Raw genomic sequence first — 15,318 nt, forward strand, 5'->3', positions numbered from 1 at the left:
TCATTTACAGATGGGGATCATTAAGTTTCTCCATACTGATAAATAAATATTTATGTAGACACACCCACGTGTGTATATAAATTTCTATGTAGTTCTATGCATGTGAACTTAATGATCTCTATATATGTGTGTATGCATAATTGAGCATTAATATTTGCAGTGAACTGAAAGTTGGTCTGTCAACACTGCTGTGGCTGCTGCCCTTGGCTATGTGTGTTAGGAAATGTTCCTGGTTGTAAATGAATAGGGTATGTGTCCTGGCCCTTTCCAACACCTTCTTGTTTATGTGGCCATGCAGCTTCACCAGAGATGAAGTGGGAATAATTCTTTCTTTCCAAGAGACCCATAAAATTACTGGCAATCCATCACTGGGTGGCAGAAGAGTGAGGAAGAATGAATAAGTAATTGAGAGATTGAGATGGGTGCCAGGGGAGGCTTGAGGTGAGAATGAAAATATTAAGAGCACAGGCCACACTGTGTCAGTCCAGAAGTCCCTCTATTTCAGTTCCATCTTCCAACAGTGGTAAGTACAGGATGCTAAAACTATATGCACTATACTAAATTATAGTTAAAATATTATCACCTTATATACTTCTCGCATAGAGATCAACAAATAAGGAACTTTCTTGGCCAAACACGGTATTCTTTGTATTTCTAAGATATTAATGAGTTTTCCTATTTTTGAGAGTTTTCCCTCTAAATACTTTGAAAAGATTTTTAGCAGTCACCTTATCCTGTGGCCAGAAGTTCCATGAGTTACTCTTATTCTGAAGACCTGACTGGCCTGTGGGAGACATCAGTAAAGTAGATACAGGTGTGAAGGCAATGTGGGCAGATTCTGATTCACAATCAGCAGAGATTCAGCAAAATGAGGATGAGAAAAGGAACAACAGCTCCCAGGTCCAAGCTCCCACTGAGTTCAAAGTTACATGGGAGCCAGGAGTAATTTTCCTGTCTTTTTCTGATAAGCTGATTATCATCTTTTCTCTTCAAGCAAGGCAACATCCGCTGCCTTTTGTTCAAGTCTTGCTGTTACATTAAAAGCTAAAACAGGAACAAAAAATTACTTAAGCTGACACAGTGTCCTTGAAGCATTCTGCCCCTTTGCCTAGGGTAGGGAGCCATGGGTCTGCCACCTCTGAGTGAGTGTACTGAGAAAAACTGAGGTGAAACCAGTGATAGACAATAGTGCCTTTGCTGGCATGGGGTCAGAGGAGCTTGTGTTCTCCCCCTGGTGCCAGGCTTTGCCCTCCACAGCCAACACTTGTGCTTAGCAACCTCAGCAATTGAGAGACAGTATGAGTGGATGGCAAAACACCATGAGGTTGTTTTTCCTAGAAGGAATTGAGGGTCTCATACAACATGCATGAAGAAAAGAGTTAGTGTTCCTCAATTCCCATGGCCCCCAGGTGCCTTCAAACTTTCCTGACATGTCTGGCCTCTTTTTACTTCACTCTGTGAGAAAAAAGAGGAAGAAACTGCCTGAAAAAACCGTAGATCTTCTGCAACTTTGCTGCTGAGCCACACAGAAATTTGGCAAAGAGGGAATCTGGAAGAAAGATTTCACCAGAGTTATCTAGAAGGCTAAATCAAACCTGCAGCTTCTAGTGCAGAAAATGAGACAGGGAGCTGTCCTGCTGAAAGATTCTGAACTTTCTCCTTTCCTTATTTACCTTCACTTCCTCTGGGAACCAAGGCTGTCCATCCAGCCCATGCATTCTCTCAGAGCTCCCAGAACTGTGGACTTTTTAAAGATCAGAGAGAAGATTTCAAAGCCTGGTTTATCCAAATTGCATGGGTACCATTAGATACCCATGCAAAAGATTGTACCAAAAGATTTTAATTGTTGTCCCTACTGTTGTTTTATCTCACTTTTCAGTTTTTCTTTTTTTCTTCTGTTCAGTGCAATATTTGTTTGTGGTGCAACTGGCATTGTTATTGGCTATGGATTTTCCTGCAAGGCTCTGATGTGTCCTTGTGAGTTCAGTTTCTCTGTCCTCTCTCAGGGGACTGAGCAGACTGCAGTGCACAAACCTAAATAAGGACTCTTCATAATAGAATCCATGAAATTAAAATGAATCTGTTAAAATAATGACTGCACACAGAAAAAAAAAAGTAAAATTTGGAACTTGATCTGAGAACAAAAATTCCAAGTACAATTATTAAAAACCAAAATGATTGAGAGGATATTGGCATTTGCCATAGTGAGCTGCATTCCTGTATCATCTGATCTAATTTCAAAACCTTCTAGAAGTAATGAATAGCTTGGACTTTGTGAGAAAATGATCAATCTGCTAATGGCATCAAGTGACTTTACAATGGACAAGAAAATGTGTGTTATAGGAATTCCCATTTTATCCTAGCAGATGATCAGTTTATACCCTGGAGTAAGAAAGTTGATTGCACATATCATTATCTTTGTTTGCAAGACTTAAAAACATTATTAACGACCCCAAGATTAATCAGTGTCACTTCCTCCTCCCATCTCCCTCTCTGGCAGAGGAGTATTCTGTTTTTTAGCCTTTGGATCTCTGCATGACTTCACCTAAACAGTCCACAAGCAGCACAATATTGATTGCATTGTTAATACTTGCAGAGTGAGCTGAGGTCTTTCTGTGGCACCTGAAAGACAAATCAGGTGATGAGAACATCTGCTTAGAGTAATCTTTCTCAGACAGCACCGTGTGATTTATTTGGCTTTAGGAAAAGGATGTCTGTGACCCAAGACCAGTTCCCAGCAGTTGCACCATGTACCTGGAATATTCCTGGCAGAAGCCATAACACATGGAGAAGGCGTCGTGCTCTGTGGCACGTATTGTCCATCTTTGACTTTCTGGGGCAAGCATTACTGTCACTGGAGTCAAGTGCTATTTATGGACACTAGATGAAATATTATGCTAAAACAGTCAACATCATCAGCTGTATTTTGCCAGTAGGGAAGTTGAGGGAGAACAAAGGACATGCCCATGGTCAGGCACTCATCAGGCTGTCATTGGGAGAGCTTGGCAGTAATGCAGGTCTTCAGAGTCCCAGATGGGAATCCCACTGTGCAGACTCTTCCCGTTTCCTCGGGGGTGGGAGATGCTCAGTCATATCTATAATGCTCAGACAAGGGGGATGGAGAGGAGGTGAGCACGTGCAGGGAGGAGGACTAGAGAAAGATATGTTCGCTTAAGACTGGAATTTGCTGAAGTGAACAAAAGAAAGAAGCCCTTGCAGAAGGAGCCACAAGAAGCAGCTGATAGATGATTTATTTTCCCTAGATAAAAGGGCAAGTTTTGCCTGATGGCAATACCATCCAGATATTCTCGTCTAGAAGTTCATGTGCTTTGTTTCCTGTGCTAGTAAGGACATAGGGATCTTGGCCCTGTCCACCAGCTGGCAGGTGGACAGCACAGGGGCTGTATGAAGCACCCAGGCCTGATGGAGGGTGCATAGGAAGGGGCAGGATGCTGTGCACAGAGACATTCCTGAGTCTTTCACCTTTTTGTGAGAGCAAGATGTGAAATATTCGGGTGCTCTGATCACACCAACCCTCAGGGGACTGAGAACCTACGTTGCCTTTGCACCTTCCCAGCTGAATCTCTCCCTGATCCTGCTCAAGGAAAAGGGTGGCACAGCACACCAACTTTTTTGGGAGCTTGAAGGCTCAGTGTTGGGTTGGCTGCAGAGTTCAGTCTGACAGATTTTGATCACTGAACTGAATGAGTGTTGGAAAGCAGCTCTCCAGAGCTTCCTCTTTGAGCCTTCTTCTCTGATATCCAGGCATAGCTTGTCCCTGTGCTTCACCTGTCACATGCATTTGGAGCCTACATATTCTAAGGAATGGCTTCCACATTTCTGTTGGACAATTCTGGTTGGAAATCTGCTGATTCATAGGAGGAAAGATTGAAATTACTGGATGTGTTGTGTTAACTGGCTTCTGTCAAAGCAGCAGCACCTGCCTCTACTGAGACCACAGACCCATGAGGAGATGATTGCTGGAAGCTGCCATTATATTTTCTAGAAGAGAGTGGCAGCATCTTCAGGTTTCAAGGCTGTCAGAAACTGGCTGTCTTTTATGAGTGCTTCGAAGAGGAGAAAGAACTCTTCTGAAAAACAGTATTAAAAATTAATATGCTTTCCCATCCCCCTTCCTAGGTGTCTCATGCTCTCTTTCATGTTGCTGGGATTTCTTTTGAAGCAATTGTCATGTAAAGTTGTTTAAGAACATTGGTAATAAATTTTTTAGAGACCAAATTTCAAAAGGTTTGGTTTGTCATTCAGGAAGTTCTTATTTTGATAGCACTTCCTATTTGAAAAAATAATAACAAAAATCCTTGTCTCCCCCATTGCCTTATGCAGTGTGTGTGCAGCTAAAGGGGAAATTGAGTCCAGACTGTAGGGCTGCTTTGTAATTACAGTTCTGCAGATTACTTACTAATTGCACTTGGCATTACTTGCTAACTAGAAGATCATGCTGCACCATGTCATTTGCAATGGTTTTCCTCTTCTGCTAGCACTATAAAGGAAGTGCCCATTGAGCTGATGAATAATACCAGGACTGTTTTCCAAAGCTGAGGGAAAGGATCTGCCATGATTGTTCTGTAGGATTTTTATTGCAAAGTTTTGGTTTTGATCTGTAATTCCCAGAAACTCTTTGCCTGCTCCATCTCCTCTCTCTCTCCTGACCTGAAATCTGGTAGTGGTGCAGCTTTTCATGACCAGTTCAGTATGGATTGTTGGTGAACAACACTTTGAATTTCTTTCTTGTGGGCCACCTTGATGTCATGGCATTCAGTTTCAGTGGAAATGAACCATATCCCTCAGATTTAATTTGCAGGAGAAATTCTCTGAAATTCTTGTGCGACCCTTCTCCTTGGGAAATATAATACAGACCAAGATTTTCTTGAACAAATTTGTCCTGATGCAAGCTGCTGTCTGGTGTTGGTCCATTCATGATAGTTACACTGCTGTTGTTTTATCTCCTTCTGAGTAGTATCACTGGAAGGCCTTACACCTGAGAGGGGCTATTTTAATGGTCTAAATTAAACTAAGTTGCACCACTGAAAATCTAGATCCAAATAGATGATATGTTTTATTTGGAAGAAAATGCATCTCTTCTTTCTAGAAAAAAAAAACCCAACAACTGTTTTTCTTACTTTATTTTGGTCCACAGACAGAAGTACAGCAGCCCTGAGTCATCACCCATTGCCCTCAGGCTACTGTTCCTAGTTGACAGGTCAGCCAAAAGCAACTAAATTAAAAGCTCCAAAGAGGCTTTTAGAAACTATATTTATTGTTCAGGAAATAAATTAAACAATGTTTTTTGTTGGCAGTTGCCTGCCTTTCTAGTGTCATTCATTTTTTATGTTTCCTTTGTTTCCAGTCTCTTACTCCCTGCATCATCTTGCTAGGCATGAGACAGTTTAACTCTTCCTCTCCTGCTCTCCCTAACTGCTGATTTGTGCTGTCAATTAAGTTCTACTTCCTTGTCTCCTTCCCTTTCTATCCAATTTCTTTGTAACTAGTGACCTCCTTTAATGTTAATTCCATCTAAATCCTAATTTAAAAAAATGGGAGATTACACAGCCCATTTGGTTTTCTCTAAAGTCATGATTTATGTTTAATTCATGGAGAGATAGTTCATCTATTCATAAAATCTGGTCCCACCAGCACAACTTGCAACTGTTCCATTGCTGTTTGTGTGGTTTTGGCCCAGCCAGCTCAGCCTTCATGCAGGAGTTTGTCTCACTTTACTGCTCCTTCCTTACACAGAGACTGATTCAGATCCAGATTTCATACCAGGCCCTCTTCTTTGTGTGAAGAGGGATTTTCTTTCATTGACTCAAAAGCTATAAATATCAACAAGTTAAGGAGGTACATCTATGTACCAAATCATTCTGTAAGTGTTCACTGAGCCAGCAACTCTAGCATAGGCTCACCATTTCCCAGGAAATGGGGGACTAGGGTAGCCTGGCTTGTGGGGAAAAAAATCCCAAAGGAATCAAGGCAATTATGAGTGAGACAATATCTGTTAAGAGTGCAGCAGTAGCAACATGTGCTCCTCTGCTGGACATCAGAATGAGAATGAGCACCTTCAGTTGTGCTGAATTACCTACTCACTGCTTCAGATCTGAGATTCCCCCTGGCTTCAGTGATAGAAGAGCTTCCTCTCCAGGGACTAGAAAAATAATAAAAAAAAAAAAGAGAACTAAAGAAACCCCCATAAAAACAAAACAAACAAAACCACAAACAAACAAACAAAACAATCAAAAAACAACCCCAAACTCAGACCAACACATGCTTGTTTTCCTGCCAGGAGGTGATTCTTCCAGATTGTGTTTCATAGCATTTCTTGCCCATTAAATATTTACTTCTGGCACTTCCTGTTAGATGCACAGATGTAAATAAAGAAGGATTTTAACTGAAATCAGATAGTGATTTTACTTGATTTTCTTCCTTTCTAAACAAAAGCACAGCTTTAGGTCAGCTGAAGTAGTCACTACTTTGGGTGATTTTACTATTGGGGAATTTTTGCTTGCTAAGGCACTTCCTCTGCAAGCATTTTTCTTTTAAATAAAAGGAAATAAAAATCAAGGTTGGTTTCAGGCTTTTACAAATGAAACAGTCTATTTATGATGACACGGCAATTAGCTTTTCTCACAGAAATATCAATTAAAGTATATGTTTGGCTCTCTTTCTGTAGTTCTGGCTTTACTTTCTGTTGATCCATCCATCTGCTTCTGTAGTTCATCTCAAAAGATGCTGTCTACTAAATATATTATATCCTTTTAGTTATTTAAAAGGCTTACAGTCTACTCTGTGGGGCCTAATCTTGTTAAAATCTGGCTTCAGAGGAACACTGAGAGAAGGGAAAAGCCACCCAAGATTTTCATGTCTCTCACCTTGTGGATGTCCAGTGAAGGAAAACTGCCTCAGCAAGGAGGGTACTTCTGAAGTTAGGTGTTATCAGCTTCTTCCTTCTTTGGCATCTCCAGTCTCAGTTCTGGGCACATCTGAGGTCAGCAGGTGTCACACACAAAGGAGCTGGGAGGGCTGGTGAAGGGAAAATCTTCCATCTTTACCCAGACCAGACCAGCCAAGTACAGGCAGCTTCAGTGCTTGCTTGCTCCATATGCTGTCCTACCAGTCTACTTCAGAAATGATAGAAGAATACTTGATTTAGGCAGGAGGATTTACATTTTAATACCTGGCTGGGCAGCTCATCTGAAACTGCCAGCAGGGATAGATCCACATGGATAGTGCTGATGCCTTTCCTGTGGGACCTGTTACTTGAGGAGGTCTGTTTCTCACACCATGAGCAGGGACAGGGATTGAATCTATGGACCAGAGGCAGGTGAGTTGTTATCTTGTGACCCTCAATTCATTCTCTTGACCTGGCAGGAATGAGCAGTATTGAATTACATAAAAAGCACAGCTATCAACAATACAAAGAATCATAAGACAAAAGCAAAGAGAACATTGCATACATGTAAAAAGCCTTTTAAAGAGCTCCTGTACAAGGTTATCCAGGCAGTGTACACTGCATTTGTAAGCTACTGTGTATTAAAAAAATTAATGAAAGATATAATTATAGCAACATTAGCAATGATCATTTCTAAAATGACTCTGTCATGAAACTGTAAGCATTTCAGAATTGATTTCCATGTTTCTAATAGTTTTCTGCAAATTAATGACATCCAGCCCTGGCAATAAAAGCCTTGCCTTGTTTCTCCAGAGAAAGGATTGGGAAGCATTTTCTGTTTTCTTAACAATGATTTCACTGTCAGCTATGCATAGAGCCAGTTGAGAAGATGCTGTCCTATTAGCTAAGATTTTTTGTGGAGTTGTAACTGTTTACTCAGAGCGATAGAACAAAAATATGCAGTCTAAAGCCAGTGAATTACCATTCTGTGTCTTAGGTTGGAGAACCTTTATAAAATTGAGCTTAGTCATAAAACCGACTCCATCTAAATACCATCTGGGCTCTTGTATTTATTGCTTCTCAAGGACTTCCACATCAGACTGCTTATATAGAAGAATCAAAGTATACCTTCTTTGTTGGCTTCTCAAAGCTGGACCTTGAAAACCCAGCTCTCATTTTCTATGCTTGCAACAAGCAATTAAGAGCTTTCAGTTAGACCACGGTAAGCAAAGTTATTGTGGCAAAATTTATAGTACCTCATTTCCTTTCTCCCTGTATTATCTTGATAGTTTAGCTATGTTTATTAAAAAAAAAATCCACCTGCCTTATTTAGTGACCAAAGTAAATGGGAAATGAAGGCACATGGGAATCAGATAAATGGAATGATCTTCAAAGTGATGTGAGGACTCACCAGTTGAATAGGCAAAAATAAGGCTCCACCAATCTCTTTTTGCATCTCTTTCCTTGGAACTGGTTTTGTTTCTTTGCTCATGATATAGAAACCAATATGTAGGAACTGGAGCATTTAGTGCCAAGCATTTATTGATAGCTGAGTTTTAAAATGTTGTAGCTCTTTGCTGTCTGCCCAAGTCTCTATTGGATCTGGCCACCTCAAAACAGATATGGTGGGAGAGGTCCTGTGCTTGCACCTTGGCCACTCTGGGCTAAACATCCAGTTATGTCATTCATAAAACCAAGAAAGTGGAGCTCAGCTGCAACACCTGGTTTTGTTCCATCGGGGTTTGTGTCCTGTTATTGTTTAGCTCTTTTTAAACTTCACAAACAATGAAGACTCTCACCACTTTGCAAGGAAAGCAGCTTGATAGAACCTTGGAACCCCGCAGATCACATAGCACTCTCCTCCATTCCGTGTATGTGCTTATAGAAACTGATGGAAGTTTCAAATGCACAGCAAATTCATCTTGAGCTGTCACACGACGTTCATGGCGTTGGCCAGTGAAGCCATGGTGTTGGTGGCATTTGGCATTGGTGAGCAGGTCTCAGAGGGTGCAGATGCTCAGTGGCTTCTCTGCTGCTCTTATCTCAGAAGTCTCTTCCATGGTGATTGATTAGCATTAATGAGCTTTTTATTAGGAAGGGGAGGGTGGTTAGAAAAGTTACTGCTTTAGGAATCAGCTGACCCAGAACCATTTCTGCAGTGCAGAAGAAAACCTCTGTTAACACTCCTCTAATTCCATTTAGTGTAGTATTGTTTCCATCTAAATTATAGCAATTATACACAAAGATCTTCTTTGAAATAATTTAATTTAAGAGTATCTGATGTTCTGTGCTTTTGGAATGCTAATACGTTGCCTTTCTCTTAGAAAGCCTTGGGTTTTTTCATTAATTTTCATGGCAGAAGGAATTGTTTAAAATCTTTTGAAAATAGATTTTAAAATCAAGTAATTCTGGTGGGTTTTGTAAACCACAAAGAAACCCTTTGCTCTCCTGATGGACAGTTAGCTAAGGAACAATCTGAGGAGCAAGATGTTAATTTTAGATGCATTTATTTGCCAAGTGTTGGATTTCTCCAGCCCTGTCCTCTTCTGGGTTTATGCCAGTATTTGTCCTTGGTCATGTTCCCTCTTCCTTTTGCTGTGTTTTCCATGTAATAAGCAACAAATCCTATACTGGTGTAAATCTGCTGGTCTGAAAGATTTCTGCTTGCTGCATTGCTGTTTTGCAGGGACTGATGTTTCATTCACACAGTACAAACAAGGTTGTATGTGCTGAAATACATGGAACATACCCAGTGGCAAGGAAAAGTGGAGAGGGGAACTGCAGTTAGAATTCCTACTGAGTACAGTTTTGGAGGCTTTCTGCATCCCCCCACCATGCTCCTTCCCATTCCTCCCTTCTCCCTCCTGCTCCCAGTGCTCTGGCACTCCATACTGCTTTGGTTTCTGTGGGTTTATCTTGGTCCAGGGTGTGCCTTCTGTGCTGAGGAACAGGAACTGCAGCTTGTCCTGTAGCATGGCTTGAATGCCATGGTGTTTCCCATCACTGATACCCTGCAATTGGGACTACACTAAGAATGGTTCTGGACAGCCAGCAACAATCTACCTTATAAATCCATTTTTCCAGACGAGTGCTTCCTCACTTGCTCACTCGTAACCTGAGCCACTTGTTCATGACAGCACACAGGGTCTCCTTGTATGGTACCCTTCCTGCTTCTCAGCTTAGTTGAGCTCCTTTGTGAGGCAGAACTTGGATATAGACAGGTGTCCACAGCAAACCCACCACTTCATACTCTCAGATCTTGCCCACCCACCGATGTCTCCCTGATCCCCATGAGCTGAGACAGGTCTCCAGGGGAGAGCATGATTGATTCCTGGGTGGTTGTTGTTTAAAGGAGAACAGCAAAATGAAGAGCAATTTTGGTGCAGACTAGAGAAGGAGTGAGTGGAGAGCAAAGCCAACAACTCAGTATGATTACAGTGTAAACCAAGATCAACTAGAATAAATAATGGCAGCACACCAGGGACACAGCAGGATGTGAATTGCAGTCAGTGTGGAGAAGTCTTGTTTTCTGCTTCTCTTTTGATTTCACAGGAAAATTTGTAAATCTTGTCTTTCTCCCTCTTTCTTGGTTAGTCTGGAATAATTAGAACAAAACTTTTAATCATGTAAGTGGCTTAGGTAAAAATGTAGTTTAGTGAAAGACTCAGAATAATGAAAAAGTAACATTTACTATCCTCTAAAGATCGCAATAAGTGTGATTCGACTCGGGTTCCATTTTGCTGGATGCTAGGGTCAGGAGAAGACCTTCCTACACAGTCTGTGTATGAAGTGTCAGGAAAAGGCTAAACACTCCTGGGATGCTGTAAGAACAGGAAAATATTCATGACTGAATATCTCTTTCTGGCATTAAGCTCCAACACTGTGTATTGGTTTCTGCAGCTGAGATTCATGAGCTGGTATTGGCTGAACGGAAGTATGAGTCTGGCTGACTCTTTCTTATCTTTTGTCTCCCATGCTCAGAGTTTTTGGGCACTTCAGCCTCCGTTCTGAGTGGCAGCTGGTCAAGGTGGATTACAAGTCCCTCTTCAGCCGCAGGTGTACCAAGGATGACTACCAGACCTGGCATCTGCACAATCAGGTATCCCCACTCTCCAGGGGTGCATTGGTGGTGTTCCTTTTCCCCTGGTCTGTGTTTCCAGGTGGGAATGCAGTTGTTCTTTACAGCAAAGCATACGGATTTTTTTTGCATCCCTTGAAGAATGTGCATGAATAAACATGGGGCCAGGCACCTATGGGCAAGCTCAGGAGATTGCCTTCTATTTTTAGGAATATAATCCATTGCACCAGCTGGATCTTTTAGGCCTCAATGCTTAGGGCAGTGTAACATGACACCTTATGATTGAATTGTAGATGACGCTGAATTCTTTATAACTCAGTCACTGACTCATTAAAATAATTTTGTTTCAGTTTTCCTCTTATTTCCCCAAGTCAAAAATGAAAATAAAAACATTTATTCGTCCTGCAGGTCCTGCAGATATCTGTAAAACTCTTGAATATCTGTAAAACCCTTGAATCTGAAAAGCTCTTGAATAAAAGACATCAGAGAAAACCACATTATTTCATTCTACTCAAGGATGCATGCTTTGTTTTTCATACACTGGCTTATTTTCATGCTGGATATCTCAGGTCCTGAAGGAACTATAGCTGAGAGGTCAATAACCTCTGCAGATTACTTATGGGTTACTGGCTACCAGCATGATGTCCCACACCCTGCAGGGTAACAATTAGAGCCAGAACCTTTGGCACTGTGACATTCCTGAATGAAATCCGTGAATGAGAAATGAACATTAATTTGGCAAGGATAAGATAACTGAAGTTGTTGAATTGAATAAATGAAAAGAATTTAAATGAAAGAAAAGGGAAGACATATGTGTAACCATGCAGCAAACTTGGGGATCACTGTTGATACGGAAGAGAAGTATTTCAATTAGGTGTTATCTTTTTCTTACTTCTATGCAGACAAATTACTTCTGCAAAATAGAAAATTTTGTTTATAGCAACTTACCTAAATATCAAAGGTTTTTTTAGATTACCTACTCCCAGTAGGGTTCTTGGAAACCTTTGCATTTGAAAAGCTTAGTGAAACACACATCAACATGGTCTGTAACAAAGCCAGCTCTGTCACAGAAAGAGGAAGGGAGCTGAGCTCTGTGTTTCACACTGGGTATTGTCCCCTGCCCTGGGATTCAGGCCTGGGCACTTGCTTCTGCAGTAGACTTTATCTGACATATGGAAGAAACCCTGGCCTACACCCACATTGTCTTTTCAGGATAATTCATAGGACCAGATATTGGTGGATGCCTTCTGAAAGGTGAGATAAGTGGTGTGCTGGCTTGGGAATCCAGGCATTTTGGGCACATTGTCACTGGCATCCCAACTCAACACTGGGCACACTGTGCTCATGAGTCCTCTCAATGAGACTTTTGATTTTGCAAAGCCACAAAAGAGCAGGACTGTAACTCCCCACTCTCCCAGAGATAAATGCTCATTTTCATTGCCTTGTATGTATTTTGAAAAAGTGCTCCATTTAAGACCCAGCTGCCACCTCAACTGTGTTTCTCCTCTTGTTCCTTGGCCTATGAAGGGGGAGCCTTGTGTCATGGGGGAGAGGAAGATCTATAAAAAACGCAAGCCTGGAGCCCAGTGTTCCCTAGGTCGGGACTATTCCCAAACTGTGGTGTCTGAACCGTGTGTCTGCGGCCAAGGAGACTTTGAGTGGTGAGTATGTGACTCTGGGGACTTGTGCAGGGGCTGTGTTTTTGTCCTGAAATACTACCCAGACAGAAAACCTTGCAGTAGAAGTGAGTCTCATGCAGCTTTATAGCTGTGATCATACCATATAGCAGAAATGTGACCCCCAAACCTGCTGTGTGAAGGAGGCTTCCTCTTAATCTGCAGGAAATATTTATTCATCTCCATGAGAAATCCAAGCCTGGAATTCAAAAGCAAAATAATTGCAAGTACTGATGGACAGTTTATGTATGTCATTCCAGAATAGTGACAACCAGGACTTCCCTGGTCCAAAATATATTCCTTTCAGCAGAGGGAGGGTATTTCTCTCCCAAGGTCATTGACTTCCTAGGGAGCAAGCCAGCAAAACATGCACATTTTTATCATTATTCCTTTGAATAGCTGGGAACAGTTTATTGCTTCTTAACAATGTTTTATTGAGAAATTTCTGAAAGGGCTTCTGTGACATGACTGTACAGCCCACCCTTGTCAGATATAACTACTTGTTTTGCATAAATATTGGTGTTTCTAACTTAATGGAACCATAATTTTCAAATTGCTTTAAGGTCACTTTGAAAACAGCTTAAAAATATAGGAGGGGAGAAATGAGACACTGCTTGCTATTGCTTGACAATCAGAGATAGGAGATGGGAGAATGCATGTCAGGATCTCTGCTCAAGGAATTCCTACATGGCACCTGTGATAGGCAATTTTTCTAAGATTTAAGACTGTCAGTGTCTGTAATGTTTGAGCTTAAATGATGTCATTTAAAAGGAATTCAAAATATTCTGAAAGCTGATCAGCTGGGAAAACATTTTAATTTTTATAGTAGGTTATTCAGGATCAGTGTCTAACTGGTATTGGTGTTATTCCTGAACACTTCATCTACCTTCAGATACTTTCTGAAGAGGTGTGAAGCATGAGATCTGTACATTTATTTGGACTTAGGCTCACAGTTCTCTTTTAGAGCATGGACATAGTGAAAAGCAGCAAAATTAAGAAAAATATTGACCAGAGTATTTCCTTGAATATCTAGTAGCTTGTCTTTAAGGGAGTTTTGGGGATATAGAACAGAGATTTTCATCTGGTCCGGATGGGTATTTAATTTGTTCCTCATGTCAAGATTACATCAGAGGCTCCATATCTTGACTCATGAGAACTTTCCCCCTCATTCACATGATGGGAACTTGCAGGATGACCTGTCTTGCCTTTCAGTATCTGCCCTTGGCATTGGCAAAGGCCTCTGGGGTGAATCCAGCACCAATCTCCAGAGATGCTAATGAATTTGTTTTGGTTTGGTTTTTCTTTTTTTTCTTTTTTTGACTTACAGTGTCTTTTCCTCACCCACTTTATATTTTCACAGGGAAGTTTGTCTTCTCCAAGCTGTAAGTGAAAAATGGTGGTAGCTGAATTGGCCTTAAATGCTGCCTTGAAAAGGGTCTGCATCAGAATGCACCTTTTCAATCACTTGACAGATTCCTTGCATGCATTCAGTATCATTTTTGATTAACTTTCCCCCTAATATGAGAGGGTATTGCTGTTAAACTTGTCAGTCCTGCAGAGGAAATGCAGTTAGAGGACAACAAGCTGGCTTTTGTTTCAGACCCTGCACTGCCAACAGAATTGTTAACTAGCATCCAGTTGCAAAATTGTTATAGCTGGTGATGGAGAATCAGAAGAAACTTTTTGGTGAATTTTTATGCTACTCAGCAGGGCTGACTGGAAGAATGTGTGAGACAGTCCATTTGAGGAAAATACTGGCAGTGCTGAAAGTAGGGCACTGAGCTTGATCATTTTAAAAGTGATTTTTCAGAGAGGAAGGGTGAACCTGTGCACTGATTTGTGACTTCTAAAGTATGAGACACTTGCTTAGCCAGTTGTAAGACATGGGTTTTTCCAGAATATATTCTAGATTCATCTGCCTTCCTTGGGATGTCAGTATGAGAAGGGGAGATGCTGACAAGTGCCTTTTCTCTGCTCACTAAAAGGTGGACAGGACAGGTGAAAGGACAGCTCTTACTTTCACTTGATGCCCTTTCAAGAAAAACTCATTCCCTTTCAAGGAAAAATGTCCACTCAGCCTCTTCTGCCTGGGCTCAGAGTTGCCAGTTATTGACAGCAGTGACTGCTCTGTCCCTTAGGTTGAGCTGAGCAGGTTCTGTGGGTGTCAGGGAAAGGAGGAGGGCCAGCAGCCAGCACTGTGAATCTGAGTGCAGTGACCAGTAAGTCCTGCCAGATGGACCCTCTGCTTCCTCAGTAAGAAGGTTTGGAGCTGGTTCTGGGCTTGGAGCACCCCATGCCACTTGCTGTGATGATGCCTGCCTTTGAGGGCTGTGGGGATAGGACAAACAACTGCAGGAGCCCTTCAGCACATGCTGTGGGGGCTGTGTTCCTTCCCATTTGGTCACAGTGCCCTTGCCCCTGTCTGCTTCATGGTTGCAGTGCTGTTCCCTGCAATTAGATAAAAGGCTGATCTAAAATTCAGGGGCATAAATCATGATTATGCCCCAGTTCAAAAAATCCATATGAGTCAGGATCGGGGTGACTCCTGCCAACCCTTGCAGTCATTTCCAGAAGCAAATTCTGGCCTTTCTCTTGCAGAGAGAATGGCAGAAGGATCTCATAAGTGGTATTAAAGTGCTCACTGAGCTTTCTTTTCC

General features: G+C 41.6%; 1 protein-coding gene across 1 annotated transcript in view; it reads left to right on the forward strand.

Annotated features, from left to right (window-relative positions):
- SORCS3 (sortilin related VPS10 domain containing receptor 3) overlaps nt 1–15,318 on the forward strand; it is a 263,400-nt gene that overhangs the window by 217,537 nt on the left and 30,545 nt on the right. Inside the window, exons 15-16 of the mRNA XM_030241406.2 lie at nt 10,889–11,006; nt 12,513–12,646. Coding sequence (XP_030097266.2) covers nt 10,889–11,006; nt 12,513–12,646 — 252 coding nt within the window. The remainder of the gene's footprint in view (nt 1–10,888; nt 11,007–12,512; nt 12,647–15,318) is intronic.

Source organism: Serinus canaria, chromosome 6, assembly GCF_022539315.1.
Source record: "Serinus canaria isolate serCan28SL12 chromosome 6, serCan2020, whole genome shotgun sequence".
In the NCBI taxonomy this organism is placed as follows: domain Eukaryota; kingdom Metazoa; phylum Chordata; class Aves; order Passeriformes; family Fringillidae; genus Serinus; species Serinus canaria.